Genomic DNA, 23,210 nt, shown 5'->3' with positions numbered 1-23,210 from the left:
AAGGAGAGCGAGTCTTTTATCTCCAACTTTCAAGTTTGTGAACTGTGTGTACTTGGAACTGGTGGGCGGGTGGCAAGCAAACTTGAAGGAAAGACAAGTAGGCAGACAGACAGACAGGCAGACGCGCGCTTGAAACCTGACGCGTGCGCGACACGCGAATAATGAAACGCGTGGCTGATTCGCGAAAAAGGTACACACATCCAGCATGGACTGTGTTGTGTGTGTGGGGTCAGTGCGGGGATCGAAAAGCACACCCTCGTTGCCATCCATCCATCCATCCATCATTCACACCTCCCATTCCCGGCATTACCATGCATGTCCTGAGAACACTCGAGACTCTCCATGAGAACCCCTATACCGGCGACAGGATCACTCAGGCGTGCATTCTTCAGATCAGCCCTGGCATCCTGTCTACTGCATCCACTTCGTCCCAGGACACCGCACCAGCCACTGACAGTATCCTTCAAGGCACAGCGAATATCAACGTCAATGGCAACAGGAAAGCGGATGGTGTGGAGTCGGCCACCACCACCACCACCACCAATGCGAGCGAATGCGAAGACATATCCCGACGACTTCCAGAGCTCATAGCCATCAAATTCCTGAGCGATTATGGGATCGTCCGGAGGCGAGGCGATGAAGCCTTGAGATCTGACACTTGGGATAGCAGCGAGGATGAATCGGACAGTTCGATTGAATTTGAGGACAAGGGCGAGAGCTATAGAAGGAATACACCGGATGGGGCAACACATCATGGATGGCCTATTATTGGCGAAATGAAGGCTCCAGCAGGGATCAAGTTTGGCATCAAGGCCAGACGGGAGATTCGTGCACTGAGGGCAGCACAAGGACACCCTAATGTAATACTTCACCCCACATGCTATCGCATTCAGGAGCTGCAATTAAAAAAAAAGCAATGGTGCTGACACTTTCATGTTGTATTTTTGAATGTAGGTAATACCATTTCTTGGGTTCACTAGTACCCCCTTGGCCAACCCACTCAAGCGTTCAAAGAAGCAGTACAATGAGCAGTCATCGCAACCACTGCAACTGAATCAAGACAAGGTGCAAGAGAACAAGGACATCACCACCACAACTGGGGATTTTGGTGGTCCATTACTAGGAGCATCGCAGGGATTAGCCAGGAGTTTGTTCCAGGACCATAGGCCTTCTGAAACCTCGCCGCTTGCGCCAGCACATTCAATAACCCCCCGAGAATTGTTCCCGTCATCTTCCAATACAGGATTCGACAGCGACAATGACTCGGACGAAACTTACTCGGACGACGAGGAGCAATACGACTACACGGGGAAGGATGCATCTTCCATGACACCTCAGGAATTATACAGCGTCTTTGCGCATCAACCTAGAATGGGAGGCATCATCCTACCTTATATCCCGATCTCGTTATGGGATCTGATACAGATCGGATGGACAAAGACCAGACCCTTGTTGGTGGAGACATGTATGCGACAGATTCTCGAGGGACTGGCATGGATCCATGACGAGGCTGGATTGATACACAGGGATGTTTCGGCTACGAACATCATGGTGGGTACTGATCGCGACACGGAGGATGGAGAGGGCATCGTTCATTGTATGATCTCGGACTTTGGGTGTGCGACGTTTCATCGACCTGCGACGACAGACGACGCTGCCGTTCCAGAGAGAACCCAGCCTGCAAGCACCAGGAACGGCGGGGATGGTTATTATGGTCAGCCTTACAGGCAAGAACTGACCTTTGAGGTCGGGACAAGGTATGCGGAGAGAGTACTGCTTTTTCATTAAAACGCGGTGCGCACAACCTGGTGTCCTACTGACACAACCTTTTTTAACATCTATAGAGCGTACCGAGCCCCCGAGCTCCTGTTTTCGTCCCAAATATATACGAGTGCGATTGATATTTGGTCCGCTGGCGTTTTGTTCGCGGAAATGTACCTGGGAAGACATCTCTTTGAGGCGGATTCCGATATCGGTCAAGTCTGTGCCATTGTAAAGGTACTAGGCACGCCCACTGAGGAAAATTGGCCCGTAAGTGATGCATGCCCGTATGCATGCTTGCTTGTAGTACAGAAATGAGGTTGAATGTCTTGGGAGACACGTAGACATCTAATTTATTGTTTTTTTTATGGATTTACATGCGCCACATAGGAATACCCCCGTATGCCGGATTATGGAAAATTGTCCTTTCAAGCGTTGGAAATCAATCCTTTATCGAGCATTCTTCTTTCAAAAGTGTCAAGTACAGGCACATCCGACTATCAGGACACTACTGCGTCGCCGTCCCCAGTCATCTCTCCAGAAGCATTCGAATTAATCGAGCACTTGGTCGCCTACTCCAGCACAGCACGCCCGTCAGCCCGCGAAGCGTTAGAGTTCAGGGAACAGTTCTTGCAGAGGACGAAGCGGATGGGGTCTAATCGATCCCTCAAGAGGGCAAAGCACGGTGGGGATCAGGGCGAGGAGGCCCACGCCTATCTGGAGCAATGTAGAATCCCGCAGGATCGCATTCTAGCGGAGCAGAAGCGGATGAAGGAGGAGGAGTCGGAGAAGGAGGAGGAGTCGGAGGAGGAGGATGACGACTCGGACTCGGACGAGAAACCACAGGTTTACGATCCCTTTTGGTTTGAGGGATATGGTGAGTTACCGGACGAAAAGAACGTGCTTCGATTCGGAAAGGAGGTGATGGTGTTGCCGCCCGAGACGGACGAGGACGAGGATGATGGGGAGCATAAGCAGGGCGTGAAGAGACAAAGGTCCGGAAGCGAAGAAGAGTATGATGAGAGTGACGAAGATCAAGGTTACCAGGAAAAGGACTACCGGCAAGTGGTCTACCAGGATGAGGATGACGGACGATGACGACGAATTACAGCGACTTAGAAAATGAATAAAAAACGAGTGACCTGGATAACCGCCGTGGATTTTCCCCCGAGTGGATTGTCATCTGATAAGTCTTGATTATGGTCAGCTGAGTAAGACCATCATGGGTACACTGTGGTCACTGTTATACTTGGATGCCGGACTCCTTGTTTTTCTTGACTGCATTGGGAAACAGGGCACTTTCCCACGCTTAACACGTGAAGCATGAGGCATGAAGTGTGAAATATGAGGAGGTCACTGTTACGTACGTGGCCCGTAACGGCCTTGCCTTGCGTTCTCGATGGATGAAGGATGTCAGGATGTCTTTGTACGTGGTGTATTCGATCCCATCGCTCAGAAGTAGTCCACCACGGGAGTGCGCGCACAAGAACAAAGTGATCGATGGTTGATGGTTCTGCTTAGTAACTTGTGCCCGTGGGCTTAGTTTTTTAGCCGTTCAGCCTATGTAGGCGGCATGGCCTTATCTTAGGCCCTAAGCGGCGGCTATGGTTGGACAGTTGGGGGAGGAAGGTCGTTTGGACCTGGGTGCATGTCGCTGATTGGCCGGATTTCAGAGTCTATATCACGCGCAAACAAACGAAATCATTTTCCGGCCATGGAGGGTTTTTTTCTCTCTCTTCCGAAGGCTACATTTGTCCACTTTTGTGCATGTGTATGGGGTTTGTGCAACATTGGAGAACTCTAAAGCAGCAGAGGAAAGGGAGCGGTACAACTGCCGGGGTACCAGCTCACGTACCTTTTCTTTCTTTTTTTTTTTCCAATCTCGAAGGTCGTTCCTGGAACTATCTTTATTTCCTTGGCTATGACTGGATGGATTTTCCGGCAATATACTGAAGGCCCCAAAAGGCCTCGATCAGCCCTGGAACTCTATTGTAGATCGAGTGCTTTAATCTGGCCGGCCATCGTGAGTGGATTGAGTCTAGTTCGAGCGTCGTGATGTATCTTACAGGATACGAGTGCCAGCTAGACAAACTCGACAGACCTATCCTGAGGATCGAAATGTTGGATCAGGGCGAAGCACGCTTCTCATTCCTCTCTTTTTCCTTTTTTTTTTTTTTTAGACTCGTTATATTTCGTTGTTTGGCCTGAAAATAGTCTACCAATGTTATACCGTGAAATCATTTCGATCGATGCCGGTGCAAAAAAGCGACGACAACAAAAACAAGGTGTTTCTTCCGAATTGGCCGTTTTGTCGTATAGAGTAATCAAACGACACACGCGATATGATGCTTGTTCGCGTCTCGGGTCTACGTTCCTTGCATGGTATTCGCATCTCCTTGCAGTGCGTATCTAAGAGCAACGGGCTTTCTTTATCACAAGGAACTAGGCGAGCGTAAGTATGCATGTACTTCAGTGTATGTGCGTATGTGCGTATGTGCAGTCCACTGAGTATTAAATGAGCCTTCTATAACAGTCTGATAGTTGGGTAGTTGGACAATGATTGCCCTTTTGAGGATGTCGAAAGCGTTTCCTCCGGAGCACAGGCTGTCTGTTTTTTTTTGTGTGTGTTTATGTTTGTGTTCACTATATGCTTCCATATATTCGCCGTGTTTGGATGGCGTCCATGGACAGGCATAAAGGCGAAATGGTGAGAGGGCATTCTTCGGTCCATCATCCTTCCCCAAAACCTGTGTTTGATGGGTTTTTAATGCAAAGAGGACAGCCTTTGCAACGGAGACGATCTATCAGCCAGGCGACGGCCATAGATCGTCAAGCACTTCAAGGATTAAGAGTGGCCTGGGGCAGAACAGAGGAGCGATGAGCGGCGCGAGGACCGGATTAAATCCGATGCATGGAAATGAAGGATATGGTCGAGGCAAAGACATGTATGTTACTTGCTTCTCTAGGAAGGACCGATAGGGAAGGAGGGGCCGACAGGCCTGCCCATTCGAGGCAAGAGTTGTCCGCATGGTCTGCTCAGATGTATCATTTCTATCCGATACGTAAAAAAGGAAGGTAGTAGAGCAGAAGGTTGACCAATCGCCTTCCCGGAGCAACGTCCACTGCCCTGTGAACTGACCCTTTTTGTCGTTGAAGGCTCACTTTGCAAATTGTGCAGGAAAAGACCAATGGACGCGCCAAGGATGGGGTAGATAGTCTACTTGATAGTCTACTATAGTAGCTGCACTAGTACAACTACAACTAGTATTGTTCTAGCCCCGTTTCCCACCTCTCCTCACATCCTTATATATACACGCACCATCCAGCCGACCCTTCCCTTTTTTTTTTTCTCTCGACTTTGTGCCACCCACCAAATCCACTCACACCTATCTCCTCCTCCTCCTTTGCCTTCGCCGCCCCTTCCTCTTCTCACTCTTTCTCTCACACACACACTCTCTCTCACACACTTTTCGTCTTGTTGAACGTCGCTTGAGCATCCACAGTTTACCACCTTCTCTTCCTTCTTTTTTCCTCTGGCCTCTCCTCCAGCACCTCACGCAGCCACAACTAAAAGAAAAAAAAAAAACAGAAGTCGCAAAACATGTCAAAGCACGAAGAAGACGGCATGGCCACACACGAAAAGTATGAGGTCGACCAGATGCAGACTATCGAGGACCATGATATGCTCGCACCAGACCAGCAGGGTCTGAAGCGCGATCTCCGTCTTCGCCACATGATCATGATTGCTGTCTCTGGAACGATCGGTACTGGTCTCTTCCTGACTTCCGGAAGCACTATCGCCACGGCCGGTCCTGGTGGAGCCTGTAAGTTTCTTTTGTCATGTTCATTCTTGAGGGAAAATGGCTGTGTATACTATTTTTGTACCGATTTATCAGTGGCAGTGATATTGGCTGTGGATATTGACCCACTTCTATCATGCATTTGCTCTCTTCCCGCCCACCCCCTGGTTTCCGTTTAAAAAAAAAAAAAAAAAAAAAAAAAAAACGACTTCAGTGGTAGCCTACGCAACTGTAGGACTGTGGTTGGTTTTCGTCTGCCAGGCCATCGGAGAGATTGCAACGCTCCTGCCCGTCCCCGGTGCATTCAACGCCTGGGGTGCCCGTGTCTTTGACGAGGCCTTTTCGTTCCAGATGACCTGGATGTACTTCATCAACTGGGCTCTGACCATCCCCGCCGAGCTGTCTGCCTCTGCCGTCATTGTTGGATACTGGTTGCCCGCTGACTCAAAGTTCCCAGCCTGGATCGTGCCCGTGCTGATCATCGTGGTCATGGTCTTCATCAACTTGGCCGGTGTCAAGGCATACGGTGAATTGGAATACTGGTGAGAAATCCCTTTCGTCTTTCAACCCCTGTCCAGCCATGTGTGGAGAACTGTCTTTGACAATGACTCCCAACAGAAACTCATCCTTTTTTTTCATTTTGCTGCGACCAATTTAGGTTCTCGATCTTGAAGGTCTTGACCATCATCATGTTCATCATCTGCGGTATCTTGGTCGACGCCGGAGTCGTCGGAAACAAAAAGTACGGTATGGACGCCTGGCATGTCGAGGGCGCCCCCTTCAAGGGCGGATTCCTCGGCTTCATCACGACCTTGGTCTCTGTCGGATATGCCTACGGTGGTACCGAGATGACCGGTGTCACCGCTGCCGAGTCCCGTAACCCCCACAAGCACGTCCCCAAGGCTGTCAACACTGTCATGGTCCGCATCGCGTTCTTCTATATCGTCTCGGTCTTCCTACTCGCCTCGATCATCCCCGTGAACGACCCAGAGCTGGTCAACGCTGACGGTTCCGCAGCCAACGCTCCCTTCACCATCGTCTTTGCCAAGGCCGGTATCAACGCTGCCGCTAACTACATGAACGCCGTCGTCTTCACCTCTGTCTTCTCGGCCATCAACTCGGACTTTTATGTTGCCACGCGCATGCTGCTCTCACTCTCCCGTAACGGATGGGCCCACAAGCAGATCGGATACACCAACTCGCGCGGTGTCCCCGTCGTCTCCCTCGCCATCGTCACGCTGTGCTCGTGCTTGTCTCTGATCACCATCTTTGTCGGCTCTGGAGTCGTCTTCTCCTGGTTCGTCTCCATCATCGGCTCCATCATCTTCCAGTCCTGGATCCTGATTTTGTTCCTCCACTTCCGTTTCCGTTACTGCTGGAAGAAGCAGGGTCGCCCCGTCTCGGATTTGCCCTACGTCTCCTGGGGATATCCCTATGGCAACATCCTGGCTACCTGCATCGGTATCGGATGCATAGTCGCCACCTGCTACCTGTCCATCATCAACCCTCCCCATAACCCCGGGCCCGATGCCGCACCAACGGACATCAAAGCCTTCCATAAGGCTCGGGATGCCTATGCACAAAACTTGTTGGGTGCTTGGTTCCCATGGGTGTGTTCGCTTTGCTTATTCTTTGGTTACAAATTCGTGAAAAAGACAAAGATGATCAGGGCCGAAGATGCCGATCTCGACACTGGACGTTTCATCCCCACAGAGAGCGACAAGCTGGACATGGATGCCCCTCTCCCTCTCTGGAAGAAAATCCTCAATGCCCTCATTTAAGAACAAAAGCAACTTCTTCCCCCTCCTCCTTTCCTTTTTTCTTACGACGGATGCTTCGTAACACCAATTCATCGCTTCTACTTGTACAAATAAAACCATAATCATCCATGTTGACTACAAAGCATTATACTCGTGTTTATTAAAAGTTTGTTTGAACAGGGCTATCCTTCGATACCATCTCAAGCCGTGTCGGTCTAAACCTCTGCTGCCCTAATTCATACAAAAAAGACGCTAATCCGATGACCTCCATAGACTACTACGCTGTTGGACCACCGACTGTCCGCTCGCACATTTCTTTGTGCACGCATTTTCCCCTCCCCGCTACACACACACACACACGCATAAACAAATAATTGCAGCCGCGCGCGCAGATGTTCTGCATTTTGAGCACCGACAATGTTTCATGATACGCTGGTTCGACTTTGGCTCATCACATCGCTAGCTAGTTGAGAGCATCTTGCATGTCTTGTTGGATGCTGTCGATCGCATCCCACGTCAAGGCTGCAAGTACAACAGCTCGTTATATTCTTTCGAAACAAGGAACAATAGTTGAAAAGCAATCTGCCATTGGTTTATTTGGTCCGTGGCCTCGGCTCCCTCAAGAGAATGTTGATAAAATACATACAATAATTCATATAAATACATGCGTTAAAATATTGCTGCGTCCGAAAAATAAAAAATAAAAAATAAAAAAGAAAGAGATCAAAGAAAGAAAGAAATGGTGCATTCTGTAGCCTATGAGAAAATCTCCTGCAAGTCCTCCATTCTCGCGCTTTGTGCCTCCATCTTGGTCATGCCCAGTCCTGAGGCCAGTGCGTTCTTTCGGCTTTGGATGCCCAGGATCTTTTCCTCCACAGAATCCTGGATAATGAATCGTTTGACCACAACAGGCTTGGTCTGTCCAATGCGATGAACTCTGTCGATCGCCTGGGACTCAATTGCATAATTCCACCATGGATCCTATTAGTAATTCAAAAAGAAAAGAAAAGAAAACGCAGGCAACCATCATGTCAGAAAACTTTTGTGACACAAAGAACAATCCAAAACTGAGATTAACTTACCATCATGTAGACCCGACTGGCAGCGGTCAAGTTCAATCCGACGCCTCCAGCGCGTAAGCTGATCAGGATCACGCTAGCCGGGTGATCTGGCGCCTTGAATGACTGCAGAGTCTTTTCACGGGTCGCTTGACTATGAGTCCCATCGAGTCTCAAAAATTGGAACCCATCCCTCACCAAAATCGACTCGATCAAATCCAACATGCCCGTAAATTGAGAAAAGATGACAGATTTTGCGTCTGGCTCCGTCTTCCGAACCCGAATAAGATCCTGCATGAGTGCATCCAGTTTTGCGGACGACTTGAAGTTGTTCCGTCGAATCTGAACCACCCGACCGCCATTGCTATTACCGCTGTCACCATTGCCCTCAGCCTTAACGCCTTCAGCCATGAGCACATTGCCGGCCGCGATGTCTGAACACTTAGTGTCGAAATCCTCATTCTTCTGTTCTGTTGCATCCGACGTGGAGTACTCTATCAGGTCAGCTTCTGTGATCGGACCTTGCCTGCAGACTGGACACTCTCCCTTCTCGCCTCTGTCGTCGCGTAACTAAGTCGCATTGCAATGTCAAGTTAAAATTTAGTCCGCAAGCTGGTAGATGGATCTTCTTCCTCATGAGTCGAAGTTACGTACCTGAAGATAATCTAGTACGCAGCTACGACAGGCTGCATGCATGCATGGCATGAGAACTCCATCGGCCATATCTTCAAAGCAGACTGGACATTCTGGGACTTCGCCGGTGTTCGACATCAAGTTCTGCAGAACGCTTGCTCCAAACGTCTGCTCTTTTTGATCACCGTCCGCCGAGAATTTTGCCATCAGTTCCTCCAGTTGAATAGGGCCATCCTTTAGATCAATGCCTCCTTCTGACGAATTCGTCGGCTTATTCCTTCCTACAACTAAAAGTGGGTGATCGCAAACTTGCCGCATCCTATCCATCCCATATCAGTATTAGTGGATTTGAAGAACGGGGAATCATGTGGAAGGGCGGGAAGACAACAGGCTGACAAACATACCTCATGAGCAGCTGAAAAATGCTGGCATAGTGCCGCAATACTGTGCCAGCTCTGCAGTAGTGGTTGAATTTCGTCTTTCCGTCCTTGAATAGCGCCTGATAGATATCGTTCTCCTGCTCAGAAAACTGAAGGTATTCAATCTCAACAGTGCGCTCTGGCAGCATCACAATCGGGTTTCCGTTCTCGTCCTTTGTTGTTTTTGTCCTCCTCAAGACCAATGGTTCCAGGACCGATGTAATGACCTTCATAGCCTTGTCCTTGTCCTTGGACTCAAATGGAATCGTGATGAAGGTGCGCCAGAACGAGAAATTCGACCATGGTTCTGCTCGGAGGAAATGTACCAACGAAAAGAGATCCTCCAATTTATTCTGGATCGGTGTTCCAGTGACAACCCAGCGCCGCACAGAGTTGATGGCGTAGCAGGCCTTGGCTGTCTTCGTCAACCGGCTTTTGATCTGATGCGCCTCGTCTAAAACAACCCTATGAAACTCGACTAAAAGAGCCAAAAAGTGTAAAGGCGTTAGCATCTTACAGTCTTCTCACATGCAAATTACTAGAAACCGACAAACGAGCTTACCATTAAAAAGGGCGCTTCCTTTTTTCCAGATGTTTTGAGCTTTGATCTCTTCCAAACTGGTCGGCCTTCTGTTGTCGTTGAGGTCCTGCCCTCCGGTGAGCGACGAGAATTCCGACATAACGGTTCCATAGCTGGTGATCAGTACATCCGGCGCATTTTTCTGAACCAAGGTCACGTCAGACCAGTCTCTTGAATCACCGTAATAGACCTCGACCTTCAGTGATCCGTCCGAAGAATTGATAGCCTCATCCCTCCATTGAGATATTAAGCTCATTGGACACACAATCAGCGTCGTTGGCGATAACTTTCGCCGTTGAGTATTGGAAGTCGATAGCCGCGCAAAGGCCTCCTCGGGCGAATCGAGGGTCGCCCTATCCATGCTATTCGCGTGCACTAAGCTGAGAATCTCGATCGTCTTGCCTAAGCCCATCTCGTCAGCTAGGATTCCTCCTCGACAACGCTGGTCACTCGTGGGGAACTCGAGACTCATCTCGCTTGAGTATGGGTTGAAGTAGTACCTCTTCGGTTCCTCCGACCTGGGCTCATAGCCATCCTCCTTGGCGAACTCGTACTCCTCCCAGAGCGGATGAAGGGTCTTGTGCTTCTCGCTCGACTCCCCTTGATTTTCCTTGCAGTGCATCCATGCCAGAGCCTCACGCTGATATGGCTTCAAGATGTAAGTCATAGTCGAAGGCGGATCCATCGGAGCAAACTCCCGTCCATGTTGCTGAGCCTTCTCATAAAGTACATCCAGTTCCTTGTCCGAGACCTCTGGTTCGCTCTCATTCTCTTCGTTCTCGCCATTCAACGCCTGTGTGGATCCTTCTGGGGTAGAGCTGAAAATCTCAATCCCTCGATCACGCGGACCACATATGGTATTGGTGGCAACAGGCGCCAAAGCTAGATCCCGAAACATGGCGTTCACAGCGTATTTCCGATACTTGAGCTCAAGTTCACCCCCCGTCTCAAGTGCCTCATTCACGAACGTGGCCGAGCCGGACTTTGACTTGGGTACGATATTCTGGTTAGATCCGAAAGATGTAAAGGCTGCCGCTGTCAAGTAACAGCGCATCGATAAGACAATCTCAGCTCCAGTTTGAAGTATTGGCGGTGCCAAGATGATCGTGCCCTGGAACTCTGCAAGTCCATAGTCCATCAACTTTGAAACCCAACGAGATGTATCGATCTGTAATCTTCCGATCTCGAATCCGTTCTGCTTTGTGAACCGGACGACGTTGTTCTCCTTGAGTGCCTTTCCGCCCCAACCGGTCGTAGCGGACCCTGATCCTTTCTTTTTCCGAGAGAATTGATGTTGTGGATTAGGCTTCGCTCTATCAAAAATCACTTGCTCTCCTGCCTCGATCTTGACTATCCCTCCAAGTGCAAAGGCAATAATGGTGAGCTCGCCGAGGTACTTGGGGAAGATTGAGTCGTACGCTTTCCGTTTGACACTACAGCTTCCAGATCCGGATGTATTTTCGCTCAAATCTTCGAGTATGAGGTCAGTGTCCCTGGAAGAATTAGGTGTTGTTTTCTTATAAGGCTGTGGGATATTTGCTGGCGCCGGCGCCTGCGTTCGAGTTGGTGCTGGGATGGTGGCGTTATGATAGGTTCCTTCATAAAAATGATTGATGGCGCGGTTCAAGTTTCCGTCAGAGATGACATGTAGTTTCTCGAGTATGGCAATGTCGACATCAGGGCCCAGGACGTCTGCCAAAGTGGACAGGTGCTCAGGGACATGGTGAACAGCTGCCATGATGGGACAATAATGTGTTGAGTTGAAGGTGTGCTCGCTCAAAAAGTAGACGTGCCTTGAAAAAAGAAATCAAAACACATCCTACGCGCCACCAAAAATGGATAAATGAAAAAAGGAATTGTCAAGGCGTCCCTTGCTCATCTCCAACTCGCTATTTTTTATTTTTTATTTTTTGAAATGCCGTTGGTGGACTATGGAAGCTCGTCAGAAGAGGAAGAAGAGGAAGTATTCAGCCTAGATAAGAAGATGGAGCTGAAGGAGCAATCCATAACAAAACGTACGATACAAGACGACTCGGAGCGAGTACCCCCAAAGAGGTATGCTGATTGACCACACATCCAATGTCGTCCTATTGTAGTTGTACCAATTACTTTGAAGCACTCATACTGTTATTCAGGATCAAGATAGCCCTCCCACCACTTCCAAATTCATTGACTGACCTCTTCAGGGACAGGGAGCGACCTGCTGACAATCCAGAGCGACACCAGGGTCGAACCCGGACGCGTGCCCACATTGACGGCTCCTGGCCAGTACATGTTTATCTCGAAGGTAAGCAGAACAGATATTTCCGTTCAAAACCGCTCGTGTGGTTAAAGAATCTGATTACCTGACACGATTAACATCAGTGAAGTTGTCTAGTGAGCTCTTCGATATTGTGACAACCTTAATCAAGGTCGCCCGAAAGTCGGCTCCAGGCACCGTCTCGTTGCTCGAATCGATTGCTTCAAAAAATAGCAAAAACACGACCCCAATTGAAGCGGAGGCCTCAGAGGACGCGACGGAATTGCATATCAGCCTGACGAAACCGCTCTATTTGCAAGAGCTGCACACTGGACGATTCGCATCTGATGTCAGAGACGCCTTCAAGAAACGGAAGAAGTACGGTACAGGTCCTAAAGCAATTGTGGCACTCGTACAGCACGATATCTCGACTGATAGCTATCTGTCACATTTATAAAGGTTCAGCGTGTCGTTTTCTGGTGTGCAGAGTTTTGCCAACGAAGACAAGACGCGGTCATTCCTGAGTCTACGGGTAGGGTCTGGACATGCGGAGGTAACTATTTCATGGTTAGGAACGTCCTTCTCACAGACGTAACTTATCTCTTATCATTCAACTCATGCGATTTTATGGTTTTTTGTGCACAGATAGAGAGTCTTGTAAGTGAGATGGATATGATAGTAGAGCGGTATTGCCAGCCAGCATTCTATGAAGATCCGCAGTTTCACGCCAGTTTTGCATGGGCCTTGGGAGGAAATGTTCTGAACGAAGACATTGTGGATACCATGACTGAATTGGAAGGCGAATTGGGACATGATCTCAGGCACTGCTCCATCACTGTGCGTCGCGTCGCGTGGAAGATTGGCCAAAAAGTTGGCTCTGTGGCCCTTTCGTAAAATAAAACTTTAAATAACGCGTTTTTTACGGTTTGCAGCCGGTCACGGTCTTACGTACTCCTTCTTCAGCATGCCTGAGTCGTTTTTCTGCAACTTCCATCGAGCTCATTCACCTTCCCATTACACCACCCCGCCTCTACACCACACTCGACATCATGGTAAGGACAAATGGAACATTGTCCAGGAATGAGAATGACGACGACAGCAAGCTCATGCCCCGCTTTTCATGCGATTCCTTGGCGCTGTTCGCTGACATGGCCGTTTGCGACCTTTTGACTGCGTCAACTCTAGCTTGTTCGAGTGCGAAGCAAAGAGGGCACCCATCGCATAGAAGTGAGCCCAAGCGATGATATTATCATTCTCCGAGATAAGGTATGGGCATGGTCCTTGAGAGGCACCAATATATGATCTCGGGTGGGATAGCTGACTGTACTATTCTTTTGGTATACGGAGTAGATCGCTAAGGAGCTGAAGATCACGGATTCGTCCACCATCACCATCAGCGACCAGCCCAATGCAGGAGCCACACCAATGGATAGCCTCTCAGGAAAGACCTTGGGTCAGCTCAACGTCAAGTATGTTGCCTTTTGCTTCTGATAATGAGGCGCAGAGATTTTTATCTTTTTTTTTTTCGGGATACTAAATTGTCATTGCCCTTTTTGCCATCAAAAGGCACGGCGATCTGCTCTATATCGGATTCGCAGAGGCTGCGGTACAACCTGACACTAGATCTTCTTCGACAGTAGTCCAGGATGCAGTGGACGACTACCTCGACTCGCAGGACGGACTCATCAAGCGGCCAAAGGATCCGAAATTGTACGTCGTCATCGATCTTTCTCTGTTTCGGCAGCATAAGGCCTACGCTTGGAGTGTTACCGTGAAGTTGCTTACTAATACCTTATGTTTGTGATGTTCAGCTGCAAACATGCCGCGAATGGAATGTGCGACTACTGCATGCCTCTCGAACCTTTCGACCCAGCATACTTGGAGGAGCACAAGATCAAGAGCTTGTCGTTCCATGCCTACTTGCGGAAATTGGGCGCACACGACAAAAAGCAAGGAACTTCCTACATCACTCTGCCCTCGCTCGAGGAGCCATCATACAAGGTCAAAACCAACTGCAGCTCTGGACATCCACCATGGCCCGCCAGTATCTGTACGAAATGCCAACCCAGTGCCATCACCTTGCAGCGACAGGTAGGCTTACAAACCCAACTTTTATTGCTTGAACTGACCATTCCAAGATTGCAATTTGAGATGCTGATCTATGTCTGTCTTATGTTTCCAGCCATTCAGATTGGTGGACCATGTCGAATTTTCCAGCGCAACTATCATCGACAACTTCATCAATTATTGGCGCACGACTGGGCTTCAGCGTTTCGGCTACATGTATGGAAGATATGAGCCTTACTCAGAAGTGCCTCTCGGCATCAAAGCAGTAGTAGAAGCGATCTATGAGCCCCCACAAGAGGGCGACAGCGAAGGATTGAAGCTGGAGGACCCTATCTACGGAGAAAAAAGGGCAGATGAGATGGCAGGCGCCTGTGGACTTCAGCGCGTGGGTATGATCTACACAGACCTGACAGATGATGGCTCTGGCAAGGGAACGGTCCTTTGTAAACGACATATCGACTCGTACTTCTTCTCGTCACAGGAATGCCAGTTTGCGGCGGTGATGCAACAAAAGTACCCGAATGCGACCAAATACTCGTCCACAGGAACCTTCGGGTCCAAGTTTGTCACATGCGTTATTGGTGGAAATCAGGAGGGGAACATCGACGTGTCCTCGTACCAAGTTTCCAACACCTGTGTTGGCATGGTGGATGCTGATATCGTAGAGCCCAGTGTGGAGCCAGGCATCATGCGCGTAAGGGAGGCAACGACTGATCGCTACATTCCCGACGTGTTTTTCAAGTATAAGAACGAGTACAACCTTGTGGTCCAGAAGGATGCCAAACCCTCCTTCCCGGTCGAGTACCTTCTTGTCAACGTAAGGGGCAAAGGGCTGCTTAAACCGGGTATATTTTTATAATGCTGAATGCATGGTTCATCGCCCAGACTGATCTTTCAAAATTGCAACAATATAGGTAACACATGGTTTCCCCGTTAAGGCGTCTCCCATGTTCAAATCACCAAAGGACTTTCCTATCGAGAACAGAGTCGGGGCATTTGTGCAGGATGCGGCATCGTTGCATCGGTATCTGGAGTCTGGAAATCTGGTTGAACTCGCATCTAACTTTCACTTTTTGCTGTTCGCCCGCAGCATGGGTATTCTAAACGATACAGTAAGTTTTTTATGTTTTCTGCTGCAAATTGCATGTGCTGATACTACATTGGATCTCGATCGCTCATCCATACTATTCCAACTCACAATTTTTCACAGGACGAGATGAATCTTTTGGTCCGCGTCGCGCTTTTGCACAAGGAGGAAGATGCCAACAAACTCGTGCAGACACCAGGGTGGCAGACATTATTGACGGTCCTGAAGGAGTCTGCGGGCTCATCCCGAGGAGGGCAGGGTTCTTCGTCGTCCTCAGGCAGAGGTGCAGGCGGTTCTTCGGGCGCATCTGCCACTGCTCCATGGACATGTCGTCACTGTACATTCTTGAACACACACGGGGACGAGAATTGCGAGATGTGCGGTCTTCCCATGGGTTAAAAGAGAATTGTAGTACTGTGCTCTCAATCCTGTTGTTTGCATGGATTTTTCTCTTTTCCGCCCTATCTTTTTGCCACTACTGCCTGAATAAACTGAACAAAAGACTGAAAAAAAAAAAATCCACTCGACCGAAGATTGACAAGAATGTATATTATGAAGATATGTGCACTAGATAAGGTAGACCGCGTTTTACGTGCGCGCGGGACGCGTCTCTTCCAGATGAGTTGGCTCCTCAACTTGTTCAGGATCCACTATGGGTGCCTTACGAATAGAAGGATCCTCATACTCGTCATTGTTCCTTGCAGTCGAGTTGGCCTGAAGAGCCGCCTGCTCCTGTTGCTGCTGCTCAGGGATGACACCAGTGTTATCCTCATCCATGGATCCACCAAAACGCGCTCCGACGTAGAAGCAAATGGCGACGACCATTCCACCCAGGAAACCAATTCCATCGTTCTTGAAGCCGACGAGCATGCCGGCTGTCGTAATCATGATGATGAAATTAGCATGGCGCTTCACGTCGCTGGCGACGCCATCGTTGACGGTACGTGCGACAGCACCGAGCTCGATACCACTGACAAAGAGCATCACGCCCAAGATGGCGGTCGGGAAGCATTGGATCAGGCCTAAGAGCGAGGAGCCAAAGAAGAGACCAAAGAAGATTTTGAGGGTTCCCAAGACGATGATGGAGACTTCAGTACGGGCACCGAAGCGATACTGGGCAGCGAGACCACCGGAGCCGTGGCAGAAGGGCATGGAGCCAAAGAAGCAGCCGACTAGGTTCATCAGGCCGATCGAGATGGAGATGGTAGGTGTGCTTGCAGGGCGCTCTGGGAACAGGTCCTGGGCCAGGGCGGCGAGGGCGATGACAGAATTCAATGCCGTGAGTGGAATCTGACCAAGACCAGCGGACAGGAACCCGTGCTTGAATTCTTCAGCAGTCGGAACCGTGACCGAGACGGTGTAGACGCCGATCTTGGGGTAGACGGCCTTGGCAGGTGGATTAGTGTAGAGTTTGATGAAGGCAATGATAAGTCCGATCGCGAAGAGGATCATGGCGGTAGGGATACGCTTGGCGCGGTAGTAGAACATGAAGACGATGATGAAGGCAACGATAGCCCATTCGTAGTTGTTGGCCCAGTCCCAGCCATCGCCACCGAAGGTCTTTGCCTGTTTCACAAGATCGGCGGCCTTGCCTGCAAAGGAGACGGCGGTTCCGAGCTGGATACCGCGGATTACGGCCATGGGGGTGTACCTTTTGACGAGATGGATGGTTCGGGTCACGCCGAGGACGAAGATCACGGTCGAGACGGACATGCCGGCGCCCATGAGCGCACCCAGAGACATGTGGTTCGTCAATGCGATCGCGGCGATAGCTAGAGAAAGCAAAACAATAACCTTTGTCAGTAAACCCCTTAGGCACCAAATGTCGAGATGGGTATTTGATTGTGGAGATCGTTCGACTTACATTTCATGGGCTGAACACACATGGGGATCCTAAACATGATGCCGGTGAGGATGTTCCAGACGCCTCCAAAGATCAAACTGGCGGTCAGATCGACTTGGCCCGTGAGAGCCAAGGACAGGAGGATGGGCAGGAGCGTTCCCAGATCACCTAGCGCTCCGCTCATCTCTCCAAGACGGAACCCGGACTTGAAGGAGACCAGACGTTCTTTGACATTCTCCTTCACCGCTGAGCCGTAACCATCGTGCTGATGGTTATCCTGGGGCTGCGTTGTTGGGAGGACTTCAGACATTGGATTTACAGTAATGCAAGCGCGAGGCAATATGTGTACAAGTCAAGAGTCTTGGCCAGAGGAGGAGAAAAATAAAGGATAAGGTGCAGAAGAAGGCGTGGGAGGAGCACAGAGAAAAAAAAAAAACTGCAAAAGAGAATTGACAGCCGTGTTTAAATACGAAAAAGAGTAGTGCGATGTGTCCGCTGGATGTACTCTGTTGAACGTACGTTGCGGTCTGTACTTCCGACAGCCTGGTCCTGCAGGATCCCTCCTTCTTTATCGAGCGCCCTGAGACTAAGGTTAAAGTAGTCTGCTTCAGCTACAAGAAAAAACAAAAACAAAAATGCCTAAATGATCCTTTACAAGCCCGCGACTCAATCGAAAAGCTGTACAAAGTCCCTTCCTTCAAGCCTCTGAGTGTGTAAACCAAAGGGAGGGAACACAAAAGAAAGTGAGCATTTGGGCAAGCAGCTAGGGCGAGGAAAAAAAAATTGCATAAAGACACGCACACACATGAGAACAACGAGCACAGAGGTTCTGGAACCCACATAGCGAAATCGGTACTCGTCAATCCCTGAATCACCAGGATTCAAAATCCATTGCGAAGTAGTAGTCAGACGTTGTCGAAGTACATGGAGACAGCAGGTGTGAGAGAGCGAGCTGCAGGATAAAATGATACCATCTGCCATCATTTTGTTTTCAAGCGGTCCTCTGTTTGTAACATGAACACAAGGGCATTTTTTTCGATCCACCCTCAAACGATTCTTCCCGCGCCTAATCCTTTGTTGAACGTCCAGTTCGGAACCCTACTTTCCACACAGTTTTTGGGTAATAAAAAGACATCTGGACTCATTCATATTGAAAGCAAAAGGCGACAGCAAGAGTGGAGAAAAGAAAGTAGATGAAGAAGTGGAGTTGGGTTACACAAAGTCTTCCGATTGGGCAACTTTGGCTAGTGACCCAGGAAATTTGGAAGCAGTAAAAACTGGGTCAATGGCCCTGAGCGCATGAGGGAGAATGATACCAAACAAAAGGTGGGGGTGGGGAAGAGGAGCTCACTCGGGTGATGTAGTAGTGTAGACTAGCATGGGCATGCGTGATGATGGTGGGTCCGAGATAAAGTGGGTGGGGAAGATGGCGCACGCCAATAAACAACAACCATCGGCCTTGGAATGGACAACCACAACAACAAACGCGGAGAAACAAAAAAAAAGATAAGATGACTAACTAAATGCCGAGCATACCTTTTGCGTGAACACGCGTGCACAGGATATGATTCCGCTGTTTAACGTGATCTTGTTGTTCATCTATCTGCTTTCTAGCTCAGCAAGCTAGGGGGCTGCAGAGACCATTACAAATCTAGGGGGGAACGGTCCATCTTTCGGATAAAGGGTCTAGTTCTACGCAAAAAAAGACGCGTTCGGGCAAGGCATGGAGAGTATTGACGATCTAAGCAAGCCATCTCTATTCAATTTCACAATCTTGAGACATATACACATGGATCAATTGAAGTTTTATGTCGCATTGTCTCTATGCTGTTCCATGCTCTGTGTGCTCGTAACTGCGGGCTGGATCTACTTCTTGGCTGAGGCATTTGCCCAGCTTGCATTCTCGAGTTTGCTCTGGATGTCCTCTGCCTGATTTTCTTCATAGTACCGCTTCTTCATAGCCCTGTACTTGTTGATATGATACATCGCCTCGATCTCTGCATAACGTACCAAGGCTTGAATTAGAATAAAGAAGGGCAACGGCAACAGATAATTGGCGATTCCATGAACGCGTTTTCAAAATACTAACCTTTACAGACATAATCTCCAAGATCGATTCGCTTCTGAATCTCAGCTGGATCGCTCAGATCCTTATTCTTTAGGAATGCGGTCTTCAGCTTCTTGTGGAAGTAGTCTGAACCTGCTGGATATTCACGACCTAGATATGATAGCTGACGGGTCAGCAACGCAACTATGGTTAGCATGATGCGTCTAATTGTATCGCTGTCGTCTCCGGGTATCACAGTTCCTTAAGGATGTTTGTTGGAACAGAAGTATCCAATTGCTCCCAACAGCGAGGGGCGCGGGGTGCCGGCTAAGCAACCAAGCGGAGCAGGTTAGTTATTCCATGGCTTACCTGCTTGTAAAGTGCAATGACCCGCTGACGTGGTTGTGAGCTCATTCGGTAGAAATGCAGGGATCGGAGTGCTGAATGTCGTGTGAAGTAGTTGGCAATGAACTGGGTGTGTTGAATGCAGCTTGCGGAAGAGCACCTCGATGACGACGCGTAAGAACCGTTTCCATGCCCTCTTAATGCAAGCATTCTTCCTTTGATGCAAGCAGACCCCCAACGATGCATTCATTCCATATGTGCATACATGCCGGATTTGATGGCCCATAACCTCACGACACGAGGTCCAGACTCGAATTTCATTTTTCTTTATTTTTACACATCTCATCATTTACGGCTTGTAAAGAGCGTCAACAAAGGCACAGGCAACCTCGGCAACGACCGAAGAAGGCACCGTTGCGGCCATACCGTACATGCCTGCTGTCGACCCCGTCTCTGTGATTTTTCCTGCTTCAAAGTCGCTCATAACCTCCTGCAAGTCTGAAATAAACTCATCCGCGGCATCAGCGGTTGGGATTGTGCTGGTCCAGTGGACGCCCGGAGGGTTCTGCAGTGCAGACAAGTGCCAACCGCGCTTTGACAACTGATCACTGACATCATAAATGTTGTACTTTCTCGAATTGAAGGCCACGACTGATGTCTTGGGTTCACCATAGACATACAGACTGGGAATGGTCTCGATCGCCTTGCGAACCTTGATCTGCGCGCTAATGATGTGCTTGGCTTCCTTAACGTATCCCTCCTGTCCGACGTGCATTAACGTAGCCCAGCATCCTGCAATAAGAGCGCCGGGACGAGAGCCAGCAATGGAGGGTGAGGCGTAAATTCCACCGGGCCAAGTGGCCATGCTGAAGTATTGGTACCGGCGGAGCTCCTTGGTATGATACATGATGATCGAAGATCCCTTAGGTGCGAATCCATACTTGTGAGTGTCGCATGAGATGGCGGTGACTCCAGGGACACGGAAATCAAATGGTGGCAACTTGTATCCTGCCTTCTCCGCAAACGCCACCATGAAACTACCAAGACAGCAATCGACATGAAGACCAACGTTGTGCTTCTTGGCCAGCTTGCCCAGAGCAACAATATCATCCATAACACCATGTGGGTAGTTGACTGCGGAGCCAGCAATAAGAACAGTGTTCTTGTTGATGGCCTTCTTGACAGCATTGAGGTCGGCTTGCATCGTGACGGGGTCGATAGGAACGTGGATCAACTTCATGCCAAAGTAGCTGGCGGCCTTGTCGAACGCTGCGTGAATGGTAACTGGGGCGACACTATTTTCATCGACAGGATACCATTGGCTCGTTGTTAGCAGTTTGCATTATGGTGGGAAAATGAGGGCCGTAGCTTTTTCCGGCGCTTACATTTCAGGTTTGGTGATGCCTTTGACCTCCTTGCCCCAGTCGCGATGGGTCTTGCAGGACATCAGGATCGACTCGGTGCCTCCAGAGGTCATGACAGCTCCAGCCTTGGGGCTGGCATGGAAGAGCTGCAACACCATGGCGCACACCTCAGCCTCCATCTTTCTCGTTCCTGGGAAGACCTCGGGGTGCAATGGGTTGGCACTTGAGAACTTTCTGTATGCGAGGGCTCCCAAGTCTGAGAGGATCTTGTTGTGATGGTATACCGCTCCTGAGACACGTCCCTCCTCCCAGCGAGTGTGGGGCAATTCGCTATATCTGTTTGTAGAAGATGCGATAAAATAAATTAGATAAATTAGCATTACTAAGAGTTTCCTGGTCGCACCAAGAGGTAGAAAAACAAACTCGTGAAACAAGGCCGATGTCCATGGCTGAGTTGGCGAATTGCATTTTGCTACTCCTGTCCTGACCCACAAAAAACTCGTTCGTCCAAAGTTTTCTACAGATAAGCATCTTATGGCAATTGCTCCTGCATTCCTTATCCCCAAGAGTCCAGAACGTCCCAATTCAAAATAACTCTATTCACTGCCATTTACCTCTCCAGTTCCTTAGTCATTTCCTCCTCTGTGAATCCTCGCTCTGGTAGGATCGTGTAGCGAGGGAAATTGTCGTCCTGAGGTGCGACCTTGTCCTCAATATCCTTGGCGGCCTTTCCGAGCTCGCGATTCAGTTTTTCCTTTACACTAGGGAGCATCTTGGCATATTTGAAGGCGAGCTATGGATCGTTCACATGAGGGAAATGTTAGTATCCCATTTTCCAGGTGATTCCTTTTTCCGGGGTGTAAATAATCCAGCGCCCATCATCATGCCATGCATTTGGGGGGGAAATTGATAAGATAACATACTGCGCTTAGGTAAACTTTGAGCTCTTTGTAAGTTCTTGTGGGTCCATGGGTCACGAATGTGGTGTTGAGGAATGAAAGGAGCTTGTAGATGAAGATGATGAAGACCAGGTTCTTGATGTTGCTCAGGCGTGGGTTGTTAAGGTAAGTCTGGACGATTTGTGCAGCCGGACTGGCGAGGACGGAGGAGACTGGCATGTTGGAATGTATCGAGTTAAATGGCAAAAATGAAGTGAAAGGGAGAAAGAAGTAGAAGACGGGTCAACTGGGACAGAAAAAAGGGAGGGTGGAGACTCGACTGGCGACTTGGTATTGTTTGTGCTTGTGCCTGTGCTTGACCCCGATGTGATGGATGAGCGACTGTTGGTGCCCCTGCTGACACACACTGACGTGGTTGCTTATTGCTGTTGTTGCTGCTGCTGCTGCTGGTGGTCGTCGGTCCTTTGGCTGACGATGATGCGTCCGTTTATGAACAAAAGATCAGAAGGAAGGAGGGGTTGCAAGTAATATAAGTGAAGGGGAAGAAGAAGGAGAAAAAGAAGAGGAGGAGGGGAATTGGGGTGGTTGCGTTTCTTATAAAGGGGATCAGTGGGGTCTGTTGTCGGATAAAACATTAATATGTGATGCGGGATCCGACTGTATTATTTGTCAAAATTGTACCGAAATTTACGTTTCTATAGACCCTGCTGACGATGATGGCCCGCCCGCCCACCCAGTAGCTTTTTCCTTCTACTTTGCCCAATGGCATTTTTACCTGCTGTTTCGTTGTACTGTCTGCCCTGCTTACCCATTGGCTGCTCCAGGCACATACATAAACGATGTCCCCGCCATTGCCTGTTGTCGCGTTAGCAGCTTGGTGGCAAATTGACGGGCGATCATCTTGCGGCCATGGAGCGGTACTGTACATGCACAAAGGAACATTGCAATCCATTCTCCTGGACTTATCGGCAGTATTCTGATAAATCGAACATTTTTGGACGCACAAAGTTTTTTTTTTTTTTTACCACGGTTAAAACTTTGCTCAGCTTCATGGGGTTGGACTTTAATCGCACAATCTGATTTTCCAATGGCGTGTACTGTACTACCTGCCTCCGTGTCCTGACTTTGTTGATTTCCTGGGACCTTGTTGAGGCTGCATGCAGGTACGTGTACACAATTGACGCACAACCCCACTACTCTTTATCTTTTATGCCCACATAGCACTGAAAGTCGTACAATACCAGAAATCGTCTTGGGAAACTGCTTTTAACCGATCACTACGAATCGTGTATTGAGCACTGAGCAAAC

General features: G+C 49.2%; 8 protein-coding genes across 8 annotated transcripts; 4 read left to right on the top strand and 4 right to left on the bottom strand.

Moving 5' to 3' along the window:
• The first annotated feature begins 531 nt into the window (after window positions 1-531).
• Window positions 532-2,938, top strand: BC939DRAFT_450250 (kinase-like domain-containing protein). Its single transcript, XM_051555491.1, has 4 exons — window positions 532-860; window positions 955-1,757; window positions 1,845-2,031; window positions 2,152-2,938. Exons 1-4 carry the CDS (start codon window positions 777-779, stop codon window positions 2,857-2,859), a joined length of 1,782 nt encoding a protein of 593 aa, XP_051412696.1. The 5' UTR covers window positions 532-776; the 3' UTR covers window positions 2,860-2,938.
• Window positions 2,939-5,443: 2,505 nt separating this feature from the next.
• Window positions 5,444-7,342, top strand: BC939DRAFT_396674 (amino acid permease-domain-containing protein; the record flags this gene model as incomplete). The annotated part of the gene is made up of 3 exons (XM_051552310.1): window positions 5,444-5,585; window positions 5,776-6,103; window positions 6,220-7,342. 3 exons carry the CDS (start codon window positions 5,444-5,446, stop codon window positions 7,340-7,342), a joined length of 1,593 nt encoding a protein of 530 aa, XP_051412695.1.
• A 608-nt stretch (window positions 7,343-7,950) lies between these two features.
• On the bottom strand, window positions 7,951-11,774 carry BC939DRAFT_410609 (SNF2 family N-terminal domain-containing protein). The gene is made up of 5 exons (XM_051552923.1): window positions 9,994-11,774; window positions 9,417-9,909; window positions 9,034-9,331; window positions 8,404-8,949; window positions 7,951-8,302 (listed from the first exon to the last, which is right to left on the bottom strand). Exons 1-5 carry the CDS (start codon window positions 11,747-11,749, stop codon window positions 8,078-8,080), a joined length of 3,318 nt encoding a protein of 1,105 aa, XP_051412694.1. The 5' UTR covers window positions 11,750-11,774; the 3' UTR covers window positions 7,951-8,077.
• A 115-nt stretch (window positions 11,775-11,889) lies between these two features.
• Window positions 11,890-13,163, top strand: BC939DRAFT_450243 (U6 snRNA phosphodiesterase Usb1). Its single transcript, XM_051555490.1, has 5 exons — window positions 11,890-12,066; window positions 12,147-12,298; window positions 12,376-12,628; window positions 12,710-12,803; window positions 12,896-13,163. Exons 1-5 carry the CDS (start codon window positions 11,927-11,929, stop codon window positions 13,142-13,144), a joined length of 888 nt encoding a protein of 295 aa, XP_051412693.1. The 5' UTR covers window positions 11,890-11,926; the 3' UTR covers window positions 13,145-13,163.
• Window positions 13,164-13,224: 61 nt separating this feature from the next.
• On the top strand, window positions 13,225-15,922 carry BC939DRAFT_450239 (NPL4 family-domain-containing protein). Its single transcript, XM_051555489.1, has 8 exons — window positions 13,225-13,302; window positions 13,436-13,516; window positions 13,601-13,719; window positions 13,817-13,960; window positions 14,062-14,341; window positions 14,433-15,134; window positions 15,232-15,429; window positions 15,528-15,922. Exons 1-8 carry the CDS (start codon window positions 13,300-13,302, stop codon window positions 15,801-15,803), a joined length of 1,803 nt encoding a protein of 600 aa, XP_051412692.1. The 5' UTR covers window positions 13,225-13,299; the 3' UTR covers window positions 15,804-15,922.
• Window positions 15,911-17,675, bottom strand: BC939DRAFT_450238 (uncharacterized protein). The gene is made up of 2 exons (XM_051555488.1): window positions 17,269-17,675; window positions 15,911-17,176 (listed from the first exon to the last, which is right to left on the bottom strand). Exons 1-2 carry the CDS (start codon window positions 17,555-17,557, stop codon window positions 15,993-15,995), a joined length of 1,473 nt encoding a protein of 490 aa, XP_051412691.1. The 5' UTR covers window positions 17,558-17,675; the 3' UTR covers window positions 15,911-15,992.
• A 1,438-nt stretch (window positions 17,676-19,113) lies between these two features.
• On the bottom strand, window positions 19,114-19,511 carry BC939DRAFT_502808 (uncharacterized protein; the record flags this gene model as incomplete). Its single annotated transcript, XM_051560328.1, has 2 exons — window positions 19,114-19,244; window positions 19,337-19,511. 2 exons carry the CDS (start codon window positions 19,509-19,511, stop codon window positions 19,114-19,116), a joined length of 306 nt encoding a protein of 101 aa, XP_051412690.1.
• A 301-nt stretch (window positions 19,512-19,812) lies between these two features.
• BC939DRAFT_450231 (sphinganine-1-phosphate aldolase) lies at window positions 19,813-22,412 on the bottom strand. Its single transcript, XM_051555487.1, has 4 exons — window positions 21,927-22,412; window positions 21,618-21,796; window positions 21,025-21,339; window positions 19,813-20,934 (listed from the first exon to the last, which is right to left on the bottom strand). Exons 1-4 carry the CDS (start codon window positions 22,119-22,121, stop codon window positions 19,989-19,991), a joined length of 1,635 nt encoding a protein of 544 aa, XP_051412689.1. The 5' UTR covers window positions 22,122-22,412; the 3' UTR covers window positions 19,813-19,988.
• Between the last annotated feature and the right edge of the window lie 798 nt (window positions 22,413-23,210).

This window comes from Gamsiella multidivaricata (genome assembly GCF_025024155.1).
Source record: "Gamsiella multidivaricata strain RSA 2152 chromosome Unknown BC939scaffold_29, whole genome shotgun sequence".
NCBI classification, from domain to species: Eukaryota; Fungi; Mortierellomycota; class Mortierellomycetes; order Mortierellales; family Mortierellaceae; genus Gamsiella; species Gamsiella multidivaricata.
The sequence above is the reverse complement of the archived record's forward strand: the minus strand, read 5'-3'. Positions and strand labels throughout refer to the sequence as shown.